General features: G+C 42.9%; 1 protein-coding gene and 1 long non-coding RNA gene across 5 annotated transcripts in view; one reads left to right on the top strand and one right to left on the bottom strand.

The window, feature by feature from the left end:
• The window catches only part of ZDHHC14 (zDHHC palmitoyltransferase 14), a 291,516-nt gene that overhangs the window by 160,835 nt on the left and 110,960 nt on the right, over nucleotides 1-19,721 (top strand). For all 4 annotated transcript variants that reach the window (XM_040448780.1, XM_040448776.1, XM_040448777.1 and 1 more), the window contains exon 2: nucleotides 11,028-11,188. In XM_040448780.1, coding sequence (XP_040304714.1) covers nucleotides 11,028-11,188 — 161 coding nt within the window. The remainder of the gene's footprint in view (nucleotides 1-11,027; nucleotides 11,189-19,721) is intronic.
• LOC121013257 (uncharacterized) lies at nucleotides 11,092-19,329 on the bottom strand. The gene is made up of 4 exons (XR_005782604.1): nucleotides 19,142-19,329; nucleotides 17,663-18,228; nucleotides 11,250-11,528; nucleotides 11,092-11,172 (listed from the first exon to the last, which is right to left on the bottom strand). It is a non-coding gene; the product is annotated as an uncharacterized LOC121013257 (long non-coding RNA).

The following is a 19,721-nucleotide window of genomic DNA, read 5'->3' as shown; positions in this document are numbered from 1 at the left end:
CAGTGCAGAGCCTGCTTGGGATTCTCTCTCTCTCTGCCTCTCCCCTGCTCATGCTCGCTCTCCCTCTCACTCTCTCTTTCAAGATAAATAAATAAACTACAAGTTTAAAAAAAATTCCTTCCTTCTGGATCATATTTGTAGATTCATCATTATGAACAATTAGTAAGAAGGGGGCTTTTCAGACACTGGAGGTGTCTTACAGGGAAATGGTACTCTTAGGAGCTTTATGAAATCATCATTGTTTTTCCCCATTCTAGAGCTGTGAGTGGACATTATTTCTGAATCCACTTTTTCTCTACTTGTCTCTAGGTGATGTGCTTATCTTTGGCCTATAGTGGTACATTTATTTCTAAGTGTGTGATTAAGGGAAAAATCATACAATTAATGGTGTTTATGTCCCTCCCTATAAATGAAAAATACATTTATTTTATAATGACTCATATGAAAAGGAGAAAGATCATTTCTATCATAACCCTTATAACCTCTACTCCTCACAAGGCTACTCTGTTATTATTTCAGACATGTGAGTCATTGGCTTAGATTATTTCATTTTATGATTATTTGCCCTATCTATTACCGAAAGGCATTGCAACCAAGATTCTGGAATTTAAAATAACGGGTTAACTTTGTGATTTCTGAGACAGAAACATCTTTTGTTAGAGTACAGCATCACGGAAGTGAAGCCGCCTCCGCCTCCTGTATAAACTTCAAGTGCATGCCTGGTTTCTGTGTGTAAAGAATAGTGAATCTGGTGTTTATACCTTACATGTGTACTGGACAGAACACGAATATCAGATGTAGGCCATGTGGTCAGGGGTCATGAGCTGCAATTAACAGGACTTTTTTCTGTATGTGTATCCATTTGCAGGCAAAAAAATTAAGAGATGACACAAATTGTTTTGAGATGGGAAAAGATTCTCTACTTTTTGTTCCAAAGGCCACTTGGTTTTAATGTCTCTGCTACATCTTGTTAATGTTTTGTTTTGTTTTGTTTTTCATTTTAAGTAAAGCTAATCTTCCCTCAAAGAATGTATTGTGGAAAAACAGAGAGACCTGGCTACCCAATAATGAAATCCAGATTTCCTATCTGAAATGTTTCAGAAATTAATTTAGACCAAGGAGTCTTGTCCAAGGAATCAGTTTTATGTCAAATTCTAACCTATGAACCAGTCTCTAAATATGAATGCTCAATTAATGGCAGTGTTGATTCTGAGATGTCAGTATCTGTTTAATGGTTAAAAAAAAATCATAATTAATGACAAAACACACGGATTACGTACGTAGTCTCGGATAACCCAGCACCCAGGCAGCAGTCCCACCCTTCGCGAATAAACATCAAAACTGAATCAGTTATTTTCACAAAGATTTGGGAAGATGGCTAGTAGAAGTGAAAATATTCCTCCTCATCTTTTTGGCAATGCTGCATTTTCTAATTTTTACCCGGAAGGCGGCGACAGTCCCTGCTGGGTATTCAGTCATCACACCCAGAGCCTAACAGCCCCCACTGACTTGCACGGTGGGGAGGGGGGCACCGTAATGGCTTTTTATCATGTTAGCATTTCCTTTGTCTGGTGCTAAATTAGCTCATTTCTTTCATGTTATGAAAATGCATGCTCTCAGATTATTTCTTTTTCTCTCCTGCCACTTTCCCATTGAGCTTTATGAAGAGTAAGATGCTCATAGCCTGTTTTCCACAGGCCCTGGGTAGTATGTAGGTCACAAGTCTTCAGATGGAACGAGGACTCCATTTGGTGTTTATATCTTTGACAGCTGCATCATCATCTTGTATCAAATCCAGGCCCTCGGGGGAAGGAGTCTTCCTCCCCACAGATGGTGCTCAGAATTGGAGATCCCAGCCACAGTTGCTCAGAAATGCGAAGGAGCCATTTTCAAGTTGTCTGAGCTCGGGCTAAGAATCTTCTTCTTGCTGGGATGTGGCTGGGTTTTCCCATTAGTCTTGCCTCCTTCCAGAGGTCTAGCGATCACTGTCCTGGGCAGGATCTTTACCAGAAAACAGGTGTTTTCTGCTTTCTCTGAGCAGCGGTTTGAAGGTGCCTGGGTAGCACTGATCTCATCATCTGCTTAGGGCCGTGAATTCTGCTGCTTTGTAGAAAGAGCGTTGTCCAAGATTTCAAAGACAAACTAGACATTGTTCTTTGTCACACAGAGGCTGGTTGGAATGGGGGACTGTCACAAGCACCCAGTATTGTACAAAGTCGTACCAACATAAGGCGCTTTCTCTGCTAGGACTTCAGGGCATGGAGGGGTTAGGGGCTCTAGTTAATGCTCACAGGATGCGTGAGTATTGCACACTCAATTCAGTGAACTAGAGAGAAGCTACTCCTTCTCTTGGCCAGAGAAGCCTCCTGGACAGGGCATATCCTTAGCACCCGTTTGAAGGAAGTTTCCTGCAACTCCCTTAATCTTGTGCCCAGCAGGCTTAGAAGACAGGAAAATGAGTTCTAAACCCAAAATGCATTGTTGATGTTGAGAGTGTGCCTGATTTGACTTTCTTCCTCTTTTCCCTGTTACTATAAAATTCGGTTGAATGGGGATCATTCATTCAGTCACTTAGCAAGTATTTTCCAGGCACCTGCCCTATGTGAAGCATTGTGCTGGGGGTTGTGAAGGACACAGCCATGAGCAGGGCCAAGTCTTGCCCTCCAGGACCTCCAGTCCAATCAGGTGCATGGGGCATGTCCACCAACACCACAAGTACCACAGAGAGGAGCAAACAAAATATTACAGAGGCGCAGAGAAAGAAGCCATCACTTCTGCTTGGCGTTGAGCCAAGAAAAATTTTTCACAAAGTCTTTATAGGAACTTGAACATTGGGTGTCGGGACATTCCAGCCACAAGGGCTGGGTGAGCAGATGCCTGTGTGGGAAGGCCGAGGAGTCATGGACGCCTGAGAAAGAACATGAACTTAACTTAGCGGGAAAAGGGGAGTCACTGCAGGCTTTGGGGCAGAGATGCATGGTCTAGAGCTGACAGGTGGTTAGGGCAGGTTGAAGTGGGGGCCTGACAGGCAGAGGGCTGAGACGGTGTGCCAGCTGTCCCCCAGGCTGGAGAACCCGAGGAAGACAGTGCATGGGACTTACTCCTTGAGGTGCCTGCGAGGATGGAGAGGGGCGAAGTGAGGCTGTAGGGTGTGCTTTGGGCAGGACGAAGGCTGCCTTCTCTCTAATTAATAAGAGGGAGGGATGATGCAGTGCCCATGGGGCAGTGCACTGAGGTTCCTGTGGGGGCTTCTGAGAAACAGACTCAAGAGAGAGCTGGGTTAAACATCTGGGGGGCCCACAAGTGCAAAGCCACCTTGCAACAGGGCTTGCTTTTCAAACCAGCACTTCCCGATCTCCCTTCCTGCTCCTTGTCCTTTCTTCTCCAGCCACCAGTGTCTAGAAAGGGCACTTGGCCAAGTTAGAGGTCTCCACCATGAACTGGGATTGCCACATTTTTAATTACTTAAATGAGACCGCTTGCCACTTACAGTGACCAAAGGACTTCTTGTCACCTTCATCTCATGACCAGAAAAGTCAGGGGACCAGCCTGAGTTTTTACCCAGGGGCAGGAGCAGGTTTCAAAGGAAGACCAAAAAAGTTGTATGTCAGATTCACATGTGATCCCTCACAGTCAGAAGCCCTGGTGGGTGGTAGCCATTCACCTGTCAACTAGACTCTCCCCATTCCTCCTTTCCTGGGTAGGTCATAATTAATCTGCACCCCAAGTGCAAATAACTCAAGCCACAATGTACTATCTCTGGGAAGAGAATGTGCCAGGGGACAGGATACTCAAGTTAAAGACAATGATCTCTCATTTCGAATGTCACATATTAGCAACCTAGGGCGGTGGACATCCTTGGTGGGAGATGGGGGAATGCAGGTAGAGGCTATGGGAGACTCCGGAGCTGTCAGCCTGGAGAAGTGGGTGGCCCTTAAAGATAACAGCCCCACATGCAGTGGACTTGGGACAACAAGAAGCCATATAGGACGTGGCTTACTCATTAGCTACATCTTGCTCTATGGAGGCAACCTCTGGGACTTTGAGCAGGCATCCTTTGAGGTCAACCAAGTAACATTTCAGACCTAAAAGGGAAAGACAGATAATGCTGTAACCCAAGATCTGCTAAACCGCCTCCACAGGGGGTTTCTGACAGCACTGAAGTATCCTTCATCCTTGGAGAAGCCAAGTGGAACTAAATAAATCACAGCCTGCAATACTCATGATGGATCACATCCTACTGACCAGTGGCCCCATCATATTGTCCTGCTGTGCCCTGGGTGCTGCTGCATAACAACTCTTCCAACTGTTTCTTATTCAAACTCATTAATAACAAGAAGGGAGGAATGTTGACCTGTTTTATTCTCTGCCATTATTCAAATAGGCATCCTCCTGTTGAATTTGGAATTTAAATGATGGAAAATCATATTCTACACAATTAATCATTTTCCTAACCATTTTGTAAAAAGAATATATACAGGGTGCCTGGGTGGCTCAGTTGGTTAAGCATCTGACTCTTAATTTCGGCTCAGGTCATGATCTCAGAGTTTGTAGATTTGAGCCCCACATCAGGCTCTGCACTGTTGAAGCCTGCTTGGGATTTTCTCTCCCTCTCACTCTGCCCCTTCCTGGCTCTCTCTCTCTTTCTGTCTCTCAAAAATAAATAAATAAACATTAAAAAAATTAATACACATGCGTGCGCACACACACATATACACACACACACACATAGTCCACCTAGAGTAGATTCTTTTATACTAAAAAATACTTTAGGGCTACAGATTCAGAGGGGCACATGCACCCCAATGTTTACAGCAGCATCATCAACAATAGCCAAATTATAGAAAGAGCCCAAGTGTTGGGATGAACGGAATATTACTCAGCCATTAAAAAGAATGAAATCTTGGGGCGCCTGGGTGGCGCAGTCGGTTGAGCATCCGACTTCAGCCAGGTCATGATCTCGCGGTCCGTGAGTTCGAGCCCTGCGTCAGGCTCTGGGCTGATGGTTTGGAGCCTGGAGCCTGTTTCCGATTCTGTGTCTCCCTCTCTCTCTGCCCCTCCCCATTCATGCTCTGTCTCTCTCTGTCCCAAAAATAAAAATAAAATAAAATAAAAAAAAAGAATGAAATCTTGCCATTTGCAATGATGTGGATGGAGCTAGACTGTATTATGCTAAGTGAAATAAGTCAATCAGAGAAAGACAAATATCATATGATTTCACTCATATGTGGAATTTAAGAAACAAAACAGATGAATATAGGGGAAGGAGGGGAAAAAAGAGAGAGGGAAGCAAACCGTAAGAGACTCTTAACTATAGAGAATAAACTGAGGGTTGCTGGAGGTGAGGTGGGAGGGGAGATCAGCTAGATGGGTGATGGGCATTACGGAGGGCACTGGTTATAATGAGCACTGGGTGTCATATGTAAGTGATGAATCACTAAATTCTACTCCTGAAACCAATATGATCATATATGTTAACTAACTAGAATTTAAATAAAAACTTGAAAAAAATATTTTAGGGTTAATATATATAAATTGAAATCCATTAATACCAGGGTCAGTTTTATGCCTTTGATATGGACTGTGTTTATTTCTGATTGTGGTACACCAGCACATTTCCAAGGCTTCATACAGTGGTAAGGTTGTTTTTTATATGACAATAAGTATAACCAAGGTAATGTCATACTTTATGCCACAAATACCTTTTAATGACCCTCTAGAGCTTGAGTTCCTTGCTCTTAACTCCAGGATGATATCACAGTCAGAGATTTAATCAATAGACTTGCAGCAATCGATTTTTATTACCAGCTCTTCATAAAAGTTCCATGTCATTGCCCAAACATGGACTTACAGTCTAAATAACGTAATAGACACGCCCTGAGGAGCACCTATCCCCAAAGCCCACCGCACCACACCACGTCATAGAGCTAGGATTCAGCCCCATATGAACATTTGGATTCCAAGTTTGATTCAGTAGTAAATGTGCTTTTGATTGTCACTTTATACTGGATCTTAGTGGATTTTAAAATCTTCTCTCTAACTGTCTAATTCCTATTGCAAGAAAATGTTCCCTTTACAAATCCAGGAGTAGATACTAAGGGCTATTTACCAGATTATGGTGTCCTCAGTCTCTTAAATGTTTGGTTATTTAACTTGAAGCTTTTCACATTTTTTAAGAAAAATCGGAAGCCCATTAAAGGGTATTAATTATGTTCATATTGGCCAGAAAACGCTTGAGGAAAGCAATGATTTTTTTTTAATGTAGAGCAAAATCAGTTGAATTTAAAAAGTCCTTTCCATAATTGAACTGAGTGCTTTCACAAAGTGCTTATCTTTAGGTTAGAGAGTCTTGTGTTCCTTTTATCCACATTCTTTGTATCTTAGGGCTCTCTTCGCCAAATATACTGTTCTACAGGAATCTCTGAGGATGTTCAAAAAGGTTATAAGTGCCTGGAAGTTTGGGCAGGGTCACACTGATGCAGGAATGACAGTGAACAATTTTTTATGGTTTCCTGTGAGTCCCATGAAGAGAAGTCACAACTGACAATCCAGCGAGTGAAATGTGACACGAGAGACCGGTGATGGTTGTTTCATTCTGTTTCTGCAGGGCAGTTGGTATGGGAAAGATGAACGAGATGTTAGAAATGTCATAAATTGTTGTGTCTCTAAATCAGGTGTTTCTCTTGGAGACCCCAGTCTGCCTGCCTGTAGGCCATGCCTCCCAGTCATTTTGGGGGTCACTCATCCACCTTCTTAGAGTTGTTGGAAAGTCATCTTTACCGTGACCTGGTCTTCAGGTCTCTGTCTCATTCACCATGCCTCTTCAAGACCAGATGTTCTAACATGCCTGATGCTGGCCTCGGCAAAGGGGATCATGCCCCGTGGTCCTTGAGGCCTGGACTCTTGCTGGGATCCCCTTGCCATCCCATCAGAGATCTCACTACCTCCTCTGCAAGCACGGCACAGGAATGGGGTGCTGGTCCCTAACATTCCCAGGACTGAGCCCCCTGTCCACCTCCTTGTCTGGAACAAAGCTTTCATCTCTACTCTCTCTGTTTGTTTCAGCTTGAATATCTGCAAGCGTATCCCCTGGTGGGTGGCCCATCCAGAAGGTGATTTCCATTCCAGATCCTACAGTCTTGTGATTCCCTGTTGTGTTCCTTGATGGTGCCCATGAGTTTACTGAACGTGGTGACAACAGACTGACCACGGTCATTGCAGATCTGATCCTCACTCAGCTCCAGGCATGGCGTTGGTTCCCACTCTGCCATTCGCCACCTCTGTGGAGTCAAGGGACAGTGATAATGGGCCAGGGTGCAGTGCTTAAAGCTGTTCTGGTGCCTGGATCCCCAGAGCCCAGCTGGTGTAGACTAGAGTCTCCCTGACTCCTCACAGTCCTTGCTGAATGTCTGCTCCTAGGACTGAAAGACAGCGAAGGGGTTTCGTATAATTGAGTTCGGCCATGCTCTTCAATTGGTAGCTCAAATGCCTTCTGGATACGAGTCTGTTCAAGTTTTATATTTCTTCCTGTTTGAGTTTTGGAAGTGTGTGGGTGCTTAGGAATTTGTCCATTTCTTCCAGGTTGTCCAGTTTGTTGGCATATAATTTTTTCATAGTATTCCCTGATAATTGCTTGTGTTTCTGAGGGATTGGTTGTAATAATTCCATTTTCAGGAAGAAATAGAAAACTTGAACAGACCCATAACCAATGAAGAAATTGAATCAGTTATCAAAAATCTCCCAACAATAAGAGTCCAGGACCAGATGGCTTCCCAGGGGAATTCTACCAGACATTTAAAGCAGAGATAGTACCTATCCTTCTCAAGCTGTTCCAAAAAATAGAAAGGGAAGGAAAACTTCCAGACTTATTCTATGAATCCATCATTACTTTGATTCCTAAACCAGACAGAGACCCAGCAAAAAAAGAGAACTACAGGCCAATATCCCTGATGAATATGGATGCAAAAATTCTCAATAAGGTACTAACACATCGAATTCAACAGCATATAAAAAGAATTATTCACCATGATAAAGTGGGATTCATTCCTGGGCTGCAGGGCTGGTTCAACATTCACAAATCAATCAATGTGATACATCACATTAATAAAAGATAAGAACCATATGATCCTGTCAATTGATGCAGAAAAACCATTTGACAAAATTCAGCATCCTTTCTTAATAAAAACCCTCAAGAAAGTCGGGATAGAAGGAACATACTTAAACATCATAGAAGCCACTTATGAAAAGCCCACAGCTAATATCATCCTCAATGGGGAAAAACTGAGAGCTTTCTCCCTGAGATCAGGAACACGACAGGGATGTCCACTCTCACCGCTGTTGTTTAACATAGTGTTGGAAGTTCTAGCATCAGAATCAGACAACAAAAGGAAATCAAAAGCATCAAAATTGGCAAAGATAAAGTCAAGCTTTCACTTTTTGCAGATGACATGATATTATACATGGAAAACCCAACAGACTCCACCAAAAGTCTGCTAGAACTGATACATGAATTCAGCAAAGTCTCAGGATACAAAATCAGTGTACAGAGATCAGTTGCATTCTTATACACTAATAATGAAGCAACAGAAAGACAAATAAAGAAACTGATCCCATTCACAACTGCACCAAGAAACATAAAATATCTAGGAATAAGCCTAACCAAAGATGTAAAAGATCTGTATGCTGAAAACTATAGAAAGCTTATGAAGGAAATTGAAGAAGATACAAAGAAATGGAAAAACATCCCATGCTCATAGATTGGAAGAATAAATATTGTTAAAATGTCAATACTACCCAAAGCAATCTACACATTCAATGCAATCCCAATCAAAATTGCACCAGCATTCTTCTCGAAGCTAGAACAAGCAATCCTAAAATTTGTATGGAACCACAAAAGACCCCGAATAGCCAAAGTAATTTTGAAGAAGAAGACCAAAGCAGGAGGCATCACAATCCCAGACTCTAGCCTCTACTACAAAGCTGTCATCATCAAGACAGCATGGTATTGGCACAAAAACAGACACATAGACCAATGCAATAGAATAGAAACCCCAGAATTAGACCCACAAAAGTATGGCCAACTAATCTTTGACAAAGCAGGAAAGTATATCCAGTGGAAAAAAGTCTCTTTAACAAATGGTGCTGGGAGAACTGGACAGCAACATGCAGAAGGATGAAACTAGACCACTTTCTTACACCATTCACAAAAATAAACTCAAAAAGGATAAAGGACCCGAATGTGAGACAGGAAACCATCAAAACCCTAGAGGAGAAAGCAGGAAAAGACCTCTCTGACCTCAGCCACAGCAATCTCTTACTTGACACATCCCCAAAGGCAAGGGAATTAAAAGCAAAAATGAACTATTGGGATCTCATGAAGATAAAAAGCCTTCTGCACTGAAAAGGAAACAATCAACAAAACTAAAAGGCAACCAACGGAATGGGAAAAGATATTTGTAAATGACATATCGGACAAAGGGCTAGTATCCAAAATCTATAAAGAGCTCACCAAACTCCACACCCAAAAAACAAATAATCCAGTGAAAAATGGGCAGAAAACCTGAATAGACACTTTTCTAAAGAAGACATCCAGATGGCCAACAGGCACATGAAAAGATGCTCAATGTCACTCCTCATCAGGGAAAGACACATCAAAACCACACTGAGATACCACCTCACGCCAGTCAGAGTGGCTAAAATGAACAAATCAGGAGAGTATAGCTGCCAGAGAGGATGTGGAGAAACGGGAGCCCTCCTGCACTGTTGGTGGGAATGCAAACTGGTGCAGCTGCTCTGGAAAACAGTATGGAGGTTCCTCAAAAAATTAAAAATAGATCTACCCTATGACCCAGCAATAGCACTGCTAAGAATTTACCCAAGGGATACAGGCGTGCTGGTACATAGGGGCACTTGTACACCAATGTTTATCGCAGCACTTTCAACAATAGCCAAATTATGGAAAGAGCCTGAATGTCCATCAACTGATGAATGGATAAAGAAATTGTGGTTTATATACACAATGGAACACTACGTGGCAATGAGAAAGAATGAAATATGGCCCTTTGTAGCAACGTGGATGGAACTGGAGAGTGTGATGCTAAGTGAAATAAACCATACAGAGAAAGACAGATACCATATGTTTTCACTCTTATGTGGATCCTGAGAAACTTAACAGAAGACCATGGGGGAGGGGAAGGGGGAAAAAAGTTAGAGAGGGAAGGAGGCAAACCATAGGAGACTTAAAAACTGAGAATGAACAGAGTTGATGGGTGGGAGGGAGGGGAAAGTGGCTGATGGGCATTGAGGAGGGCACCTGTTGGGATGAGCGCTGGGTGTTGTATGGAAACCAATTTGACAATAAATTTCATATTTAAAAAAAAATGCCTTCTGGAAAGCAGAAGTTTATTATAGTCCACCTGCCTAAATGCCTTTAGTCTTCTTCAGAAAGCAGCTTGCAAGTTCATTTCCATAGCTCATTAACCTCTTTTGGACAGATTAGCTCCAAAATATTGAAAAACGGTTTCTTGCCTTTAAAGGGTGCATTTGCGCTTCTCAGCTTTTGGGCCAGGAAGGTGTTCAACTCAGGAAGGAAAGCCTGGGTCTGGGGAAGATGGTTCTAAGCCGGCGTCTTCTTTTCCCCTGCAGTTTCAGGGAAGGCCGGGAAGACGGCACAGATTCACTAGCTGTATTGATAGCTCGCGGGGTACAAGCTCTTGTTCATCCTGCATTGATCGTGCAAGTGGGATGATTTTCTCTCCTCTGCCAGTGTCTTTCCCGAGTAGCACTGTGGGAGCAGAGGGCCTGGGGTTTTGTGGCTCAACAGGGAGGGTGAAGCTGTCCACAAGAGAGAATTGCAGACCTCCCCAAATGTAAATGCTTAACATAGATGAATTTTTAATGGAAATCAATTTTGCTCCTCCAAAGAAGCTTTCGGCTTCTTGGAAAATATAGACTGCTCACTGTTGATTACTGACATTATATTTCCTTTCTCTTTCCCCTCTCCTCCTGCCTTCCCAACCTGTTGGCAGCTGCCCGTATCTAGCAGTGAAAATCACCCCCGCCATCCCCGTGGTTGGTGGCATTCTGTTCTTCTTTGTGATGGGGACCCTGCTTCGCACCAGCTTCAGTGACCCGGGAGTCCTTCCGCGAGCCACGCCGGATGAAGCCGCCGACCTGGAAAGGCAAATAGGTAACCTGGAAAGGCAAAAAAGCAGACGAAGGTCTGCCCTTAGCCTCGGGTCCCTTCCCACCTTGGCTCGGCCACAGTGTGGAAGGACAGGCCCAGGTGCCCGTGCAGGAGGGGCAGGCGGGGCACTGGACGGTGACGCCTACCCGGGGAGGAGTCCCGGAAGTCTTCGTTCCCGCCGCAGCAGGATGACCTGAGTAGAGGTGGGGTGTAAAGTGGCTGGAGGTAAGGCCCAGGGGCTGGCGCGCTGGAGGCGGGCTGGCGGTGCCATCAAGTGAGGGTCAGCGCCAAGTTCTGTTTCCCGATGCTTCTTGGAAACCCAAGCTCCTCTGAGAAGGAGCCTCTGTTATGAAAGACCCATAGTTTTAGGTGGCTGCCCTCTGCTCCCTTTATGCACTTCATGCACGTTTCTGTAACAGAAACCTGGAGAGGTTACATCTTACCCCACTGTCTGGGTTATCCAGCCTAGGACCCAGAACTTCCTTTATTAAGGCATGGCCAAGATACATATTTGTGATATATTATTGAGCTGAATAGCTTTGGTTTTCCTTAGATATGTATCCTAGGATTAAAAGTTTATAGCAACACATTTTAAAACATAGTAAAACAAATCCTAATCCCTCACAGAGCAAACTTTTAAAGTTGTATTTTTGGTTAAGAAAAGAGAGATTCCTCTTGCTCTTAAAAGTTTGCATTTGTGACCATGTGGCTTGGCGGTGGTGCAGTGATAATCTGACAAGAGTGTCAGAGGGGCTGTGATCACTCCGTGTGAACATAAAGCTTAGCATAAAAACCCACCTGACAGTTCCCTCCCACTGTTCCTCCTACGCCGTGGGCTTCCCTTCCCAGGCTTACTCAGCCGAAAGACCCCCCTGCTTTGCAGTGTAAAGAAACACAAGCGTGGGTCTTGAGAGACAGCACCTGCTGTGGTCTGCCATCCCCAAGTACCAAAGCATGACCGTGTCCTCCGAGTATCTGCCTACATCCCTGTTGTCCAGGAGGGGAGCAGTGAATGACTTAATGGTGGGAGTGTTTGGTGGGGGTCTGCTGGGCCACAGCCTTCTTGTGTCCTGAGGCAGGGAAGCAGAAGGAGGAATCAGCAGTGGAGAGACAGACCGTCTCTTAGTCACCGCATCTTGGGATTTCAAGACATTAGTTATGAATTAATTCGTAATTTAAAGCCTTGCACTTATAGCATGTGAATCATTTGTAAAGGCTACCCATGGCTATTGCTGAATTTGATCATATCCAAGCAAGTATGGGGTTATTACATCCATCTTACCAATAAGGAAACAGAGCCTCAAAGAGGCTAAATGGGAAAAAGTGGCAGAGCCAGACCCTTGAACCCAGGTCTCCTGGGTCTCAGCCCTTATTCTTTCCAGAGCGTCATGTCCCAGGGGAGAGACAGGCCCAATTTCCTTCGAAACAGAACTGGGCCTATGGAAACTGCACGGTCTGTACCTACATCACATTAGCATGCAGCTAGAAAATCCTCGACTCAAGCAGTGTGCAAAGAGCCCAGCTCTTCACACTGGCCTTGAAGCATTTTCCTGCTGTGATCCTATTTGCTATCCCACCTCTTGGTTAGTGAAAGGAGCATCTGCAAAATCAACAAGATTAGGAACTGGGGATGATAAAGAGTGCCACCGGAATTCCCTAAGAGAGTTTCCGTTCTTCCTTGTTAATATTGAAGAAGTTGAGTGATTCACTGAAGTGCCGTATATATCCTAAGAGCAGTATTTTTCAACATGAACATTCTTAAAACCAGCGCTGCCTCATGCTCTCAGAGACACAGAATCTGTGAGAGAACTAGATGGGGTAAAGAATGAAACCAAATCTTGTTTCCTGTGAGGAAGAGCAGAGGGGCTTTAGAGACAGGCGAGCACGGCGGACATGAGTTGCTCTGCACATCCCTTCCCCAAGAAGCAACAAAAAAATTGGAAAAAATAGTCACAATCATTTCATGGCTCTAGAATTCAGCTGTATTGAGGAGCAGTTACTCATGAAAAACTGTTGGACTTTGGTTAAGTAGAGTGGGTGTCTATGACATTCTCACCTGGAGCTGCTTCAATCCCCACCCAAATTCCAAAGGTGATAAAGTTCAACCTGGACAGGGCAAGCTCTGAAAACCAGCAGCTTCCCTGAAGGGCCAATTTGCTTTGGAGTGAAGTATGGAAAAAATCAGTAACTGAAACTTTCACCTTAACAAACTAGAAAAAGGACAAACTAAACTCAAAGCAAGCTATAATAAGGCAGTATTAAAAATGACATTGGAAATAAAAGAAATAGAATACAGAAAACAACAGGGTAAATCATAAATCAATGAGACCAAAAGTTAGTTCCTTGAGAAGACTAACAAAACTGGCAAACTTTTAACTATACTATCCCCAACCCCTTCCAAAAAAAAAAACAAAAAACAAAAAACAACAAAAAAAAAAAACAAAAAAGAGAGACAGAGAAGATATAGATTACCAAAATCAGGAATGAAAGCAGAGGCCTCACCGTTGACCCTACAGATAGTAAAAGGATTTTTACTTTATGCCACAAATTAGACAACTTAGATGAATAGAAAAATTCTTAGAAAGCCACAGTTACCAAAAGAATGACTCAAAAAGAAATAGAAAAGCTCAAGAAACCCATAACAAGTAATCCTTACCTCATACCTTACACACAGTTTAATTCAAAATGGATCATAGACCTAAATTTAAGAGCTAAAATTCTAAAACTTCTGAAAGAAACATAGAGAAAATTTCCATGCCCTTAGGATAGGCGAAGACTTCTTACATAGACACCAAAAGCATGATCTATAATGAAAGTAAAAGATAATAAATTGGATTTCATCAAATTAAAAATTTCTGTGCTTCAAAGACACCTTTAAGGGGCACCTGGGTGGCTCAGTTGGTTGGGTGTCTGGGCTCTTGATGTTGGCTCAGGTCATGATCTCATGGTTTGTGGGATCCAGCCCCGTGGTTGGGCTCTGTGCTGACAGTGAGGAGCCTGCTTGGGATTCTCTCTTCCTCTCTCTCTGCCCCTCCGCTGCTTGAGCTCTCTCTTTCTCTCAAAATAAATAAATACACATTTTAAAAAGATACCATTAGGAGAGCCTGGGTGGCTCAGTTGGTTAAGTGTCCGACTTCTGCTCAGGTCATGATCTCCTGGTTCACAAGTTTGAACCCCGCCTTATGCTCTATGCTGACAGCTCAGAGCCCAGAGCCTGCTTCAGATTCTGTGTCTCCCTCTCTCTGCCCCTCCCTTGCTCATGCTCTGTCTAAATAAATAAATAAATAAATAAATATAAATTTTTAAAAAGACACTATTAAGAAAACAGAAAAACAAGCCAAAGACTGGGAGAAAATAGTTGCAAATCATATATCTGATAAAAATGTCTTGTACTTGTATCCAGAATATAAAGATCTCTTACAACTCAATAATAAGATAACCCAATTAAAAATGAGTAAAGGATTTGAACATTTTTCCAAAGAAGATATATGAATGGCCAAAGAACACATGAAAACAGGATCAATATCATTAGTTAAAAGGGAAATGCAAATCAAAACCACAATGAGGTACCACCTCACACCCACTAGAATGGCTCTAATCCAAAAGACTTGAGGGTGACAAATGATGGTGAAGGTATGGAGAAATTGGAACCATCACGTATTGCTGGTGGGAATGTAAAATGGTGCAGCCACTTTGGAAAACATTTCCTTAAAATTCTTCAAGAAGTTAAGCATAGATTATCCTACAACCCGGCAACTCTATTTCTAGGTATTTATCCAAGAGGAGTGACAACATATGTCTCTGGTGTGCCTTGTACCTAAAACCCCAAAACTGGAGACAACACAAATTGTCCATCAGTGAGCAAACTGACGAACAACATGTGGTATATCCACATAGTGGAATACTATTAAGCTATAAAAAGGAGTCCAGTGTTGACACATGTTACAACACAGATAAACCTTAAAAACACACTCAGCAAGGGGTGCCTGGGTAGCTCAATCAAGTGAGTATCTGACTTTTTTTTAATTTTTAAAACTGTTTATTTATTTTTGAGAGAAAGAGACTGAGGGGAGAAGACAAAGAGAGAGAATCCCAAGCAGGCTTTGCACCATCAGTGCAGAGCCCAATGTGGGGCTCAGACCCACGCACCGTGAGATCATGACCGGAGCCAAAACTGAGTTGGAATCTTAACCGACTGAGCCACCCAGGTGCCCCAATAATAATTTTTAAAGAGGCTCAGACACCCAAAAAACAGAACTCCAAAATTTACAGTATGGACAATAACCATCACCCACAGTCTCATTACAGGAAAGAGTATCTTTTTTTAAAAAATAATTTTCTTGCTTTTTAATTGAGATACAATTAGCGTAACATTATATTAGTTTCAGGTGTACAACATGATTCGATAATTGTGTAGATTGCAAAATGATCGCCACAATAAATATGATTCACATCCATAACCATAAATAGCTAATAAATTATTTTTGTAATGAGAAATTTTAACATTTGCTCTCTTAGCAACTTTCAAATATGCAATACAATATTAGTAACTATTGTCACCATGATGCACATTATACCCTTATGACATTTATTTTGTAACTGGAAGTTTGTAGATTTTGACCCCTTTTACCCATTATGCTCACCCCCACCCTCCTTACCTGGCAATGACCAATGCGTTAAATCTGTTCTCAGTATCTATGAGCTCTGTTTTTTTTTTAAGTTCTTTATATAAGTGAGATTATACAGTATTTGTCTCTCTTTCTCTCTTTGATTTATTTCACTGAGTATAATACATTCAAGTTTCGTCGATGTTGTAGCAGATGGCAAGCTTTCCTTTTTTATGGCTAAATAAAATTCCATTGTATATACATACCACATCTTTTTCTAAAATTTAAATTTTAGTTAGTTAACATACAGTGCAATATTAGTTTCAGGAGTAGAATTCAGTGATTCATCACTTACATAGAACACCCAGTGCTCATCACAAGTGCTCTCCTGATACCCATCATCTATCTAGCCCATCCCCACCTACCTTCCCTCCATCAATGCTCAGTTTGTTCTCTATGGTTAAGAGTCTTGTGGTTTGTCTCCCTTTATTCTGTTCCCCCACCCCTTCTGATATGTTATCTGTTTTGTTTCTTAAATTCTACTTATGAGTGAAATCTTATGGTACTTCTCTTTTTATGATTTATTTCACTCAGTGTAATGCATTCTAGCTCCATCCACATCATTGCAAATGGCAAGATATCATTCTTTTTGATGGCTGAGTGATATTCCATTGTGTATATATACACCATGTCTTCTTTTTTTAATTTAATTTTATTATTATTATTTTAATTTATATCCAAATTAGTTAGCATATAGTGCAACAATGATTTCAGGAGTAGATTCCTTAGTGCCCCTTACCCATTTAGCCCATCCCCGCTCCCACAACCCCTCCCGTAACCCTCTGTTTGTTCTCCATATTTATGAGTCTCTTATGTTTTGTCCCCCTCCCTGTTTTTATATTATTTTTGTTTCCCTTCCCTCTTGTTCATCTGTTTTGTCTCTTAAAGCCCTCATTTGAGTGAAGTCATATATTTGTCTTTCTGTGACTAATTTCACTTAGCATAATACCTTCCAGTGCCGTCCACATAGTTGCAAATGGCAAGATTCCATTCTTTTTTATTGTAATACTCCATTATATATATACACACACCACATCTTCTTTATCCATTCATCCATCGATGGACATTTGGGCTCTTTCCGTACTTTAGCTATTGTTGATAGTGCTTCTATAAACATGGGGGTGCATGTGTCCCTTCGAAACAGCACACCTGTATCCCTTGGATAAATGCCTAGTAGTGCAATTGCTGGGTCATAGGATAGTTCTATTTTTAATTTTTTGAGGAACCTCTATACTGTTTCCCAGAGTGGCTACACCAGCTTGCATTCCCAGAGCATCCGACTCTTGATAATGGCTCAGGTCATTATCTCATGGTTCATGGGATCAAGCTCCACATCAGGCTCTGCGCTGACAGTGAGGAGCGTGCTTGGGATTCTCTCTCTGCCTCTGTCTCTGTCCCTCCCCTGCTCACACACTCTCTCTCTCAAAATAAATAAACATAACAAAAACGCTCTAAGCGGAAGAAGTCCGATCCGAAGGCTACATATTGTGTAGTTCCATGTGTATGAAATCTCTGGAAAGGGCAAATCTTTAGAGACAGAAAGTAGATGAGTGATTGCCTGGGGTGGGGGCAGGAGTGATGGCCACCACACTTGGACTTCAGAAAACTTGCTGGAAATGGCCTCAACTTGGGCTGTGGTGCTGGTTGCACAATCCAGCACATTTATTTAAGGTCATGACATTGTATATTTCCAAAGGCTAGCTGTTAGGTTTGTCAGTTTATAGCACAATAAAGCTGTCAGGGAAAAAGAGGAAGAGAGGAAGGGGAGAGGAGGACAATGGGAGCAGAAGAGGAAGAAGGGCCCACCCACCTCTAGTTGTGTGACGTTAGGCTAGTTGTCAAATGGCAATAATGATGCGTATCCTATAAGGTTCTTTTCAGGATCAGCTTAGTAAATGGTTGGGGTTTTTTGGTTGCGTTCTTTTTCTTTTTCTTTTTCTTTTTCTTTTTCTTTCTTTCTTTCTGTCTGTCTTTTAAGAAAAGTAGAAAAATTCTTCTCTTTTCCCACCTAGTTCTCTCCTCACCTTCCACATACATAGATTCTTATAAAAGAATTCTCGACCTGAAATGTGGTAGGAATAAATTGCACAGTTGGTCTAATTCTTTATAAGGAGTCCTCCCTCCCCTATATTACTTGGCTGTGGAGAATAAGATTCTGTTTCAATGAAATCTTAGCACATTTATTTTGTGCCATCTAACGAAAGAAGGAAAAATGAAAATTACATTTGGAAACTTCTTATTATTAGTTATTAATCCTAATTATCTGTGGTAGATGTCTCCTTACAGAAGCCCAGGATCGCCGCTGGAAACCAGCCATCTGAGTAATTGCTGGAAGCTGTGGGTGGAGGGCGGGCACAGCTCCCTGCCTTCAGATTTCTGCAGGGGAGTAGGTGGTGAGGAGGAGGAGACTCAGTGTCTCAGAGTCTGTTACAAGTCTCCCGAAATGCCTTACACTTCTTTTTTCTGGAACACCTTTCCTGATGAGTTACACTGCAGCTAAAAATACACCCAAGAATGGCAGCAGGAGTGCAGGGAGGTCTCACTGGGGTCCCTAAAGTCCCTGGAGTCCTGCTTGGAAATGTGACCCTTTGGAGACTCAGCTTTTTCGGTTCACTTGGGGATGATAAGATACTAAGCAACTGATTCGGAGTTAGAAAAAAAAAAAATGATGAGAGGGGCACCTGGGTGGCTCTGTCAGTTGAGTATCTGACTCTTGATTTCAGCTCAGGTCATGATCCCAGGGCTGTGGGATCAAGCCCTGCATCAGGTTCCACACTAAGTGTGGAACCTACTTGGGATTCTCTCTCACTTTCCTTCTGCTCCTCTCTCCCACTCATTCTCTCTCTGTCTCTCTTAAATAAAAAAATAAGATTAAAAAAATCTTTAAAAAGGAAAAAAATTATGAGATACTGCATTATAAATCACAGGATCAAAGCATTTCATTTCAAGTAGGGATAGACCTTTACAGGGATCAAAATGGGGGAAAGTGGTGGGTCTGCCTCTCGACTCTTCATTATGCGTGTGGTCACTTCCCAGCCCCACTGGTCCTGAGGATGCCAAGAGAGGGAGTCCAGGAGGAGTTGAGATGTGAACTCAGCTTGCTGGACTCCCCAAAGCAAGCCTAGTTATTTAGGAAACTCTCTCCCTGTGTCACGGTAACCCTGACACTACAGAGTTCCAGCAGGATCCGTAAAAGAAAAAGATGATAAATTGATCACAGATCAAATAGTTGCCTGGTGAGGGCGGAATTCTATCAAAGGAAGTAGGGTTGTCTTTAAAAAAAACTCACCTATGCTGTGGCAGCGGCAGAATCTGAAGAATTATTACCTCCGCCGTGCAACTTTCACTGGACAGCTAGAACACCACTCTGCTAGTCACAGTGCGTCTCCCTTCTCGGTCTCCTGTCTCTTTCCCTCCCTCTCTCCTTTCCTCTCTCTCTCCCTCCTCCCTCCCCTCCTCCCTGGCCCTCTCCTCCTCTCCCTCCCCCTGCTTCCTCCTCTTCTCCCCCTCCACCTTCTCCTCCCCTCCTCCCTCTCCTCCTCCCCTCCTCCCCCTTCCCTCTCCCTTCCTTAGCTTCTTTCTCCCTCTTCTCCTCCCCCTCCTCCACTCCTTCCTCCTCTGCCTCATCTGCTTCTTCCTCCCCCCTCCTCCCTCTCCTCTTCCTCCCCCTCCTTCTCTCCCTCCTCTTCTTCCACTTCTCCCTCTCCTTTTCCTCCCCCATCTTCTCTCCTTCCTCCTCTTTCTCATTCTCCCTCCTCCTTCCCTCTTCCTCCTCCTCCCCCTCAGCTTCCTCCCCCTCCTCCTCTCCCTCCTTCTTCCCCTATTTCTCTTTCTCCCCCTTCTCCTCCCCCTACTTCCCCTCCCCTTCC

Source organism: Herpailurus yagouaroundi, unplaced genomic scaffold (assembly GCF_014898765.1).
Source record: "Herpailurus yagouaroundi ecotype Mexico unplaced genomic scaffold, PumYag 198, whole genome shotgun sequence".
Classification (NCBI taxonomy): domain Eukaryota; kingdom Metazoa; phylum Chordata; class Mammalia; order Carnivora; family Felidae; genus Herpailurus; species Herpailurus yagouaroundi.
The sequence above is the reverse complement of the archived record's forward strand: the minus strand, read 5'-3'. Positions and strand labels throughout refer to the sequence as shown.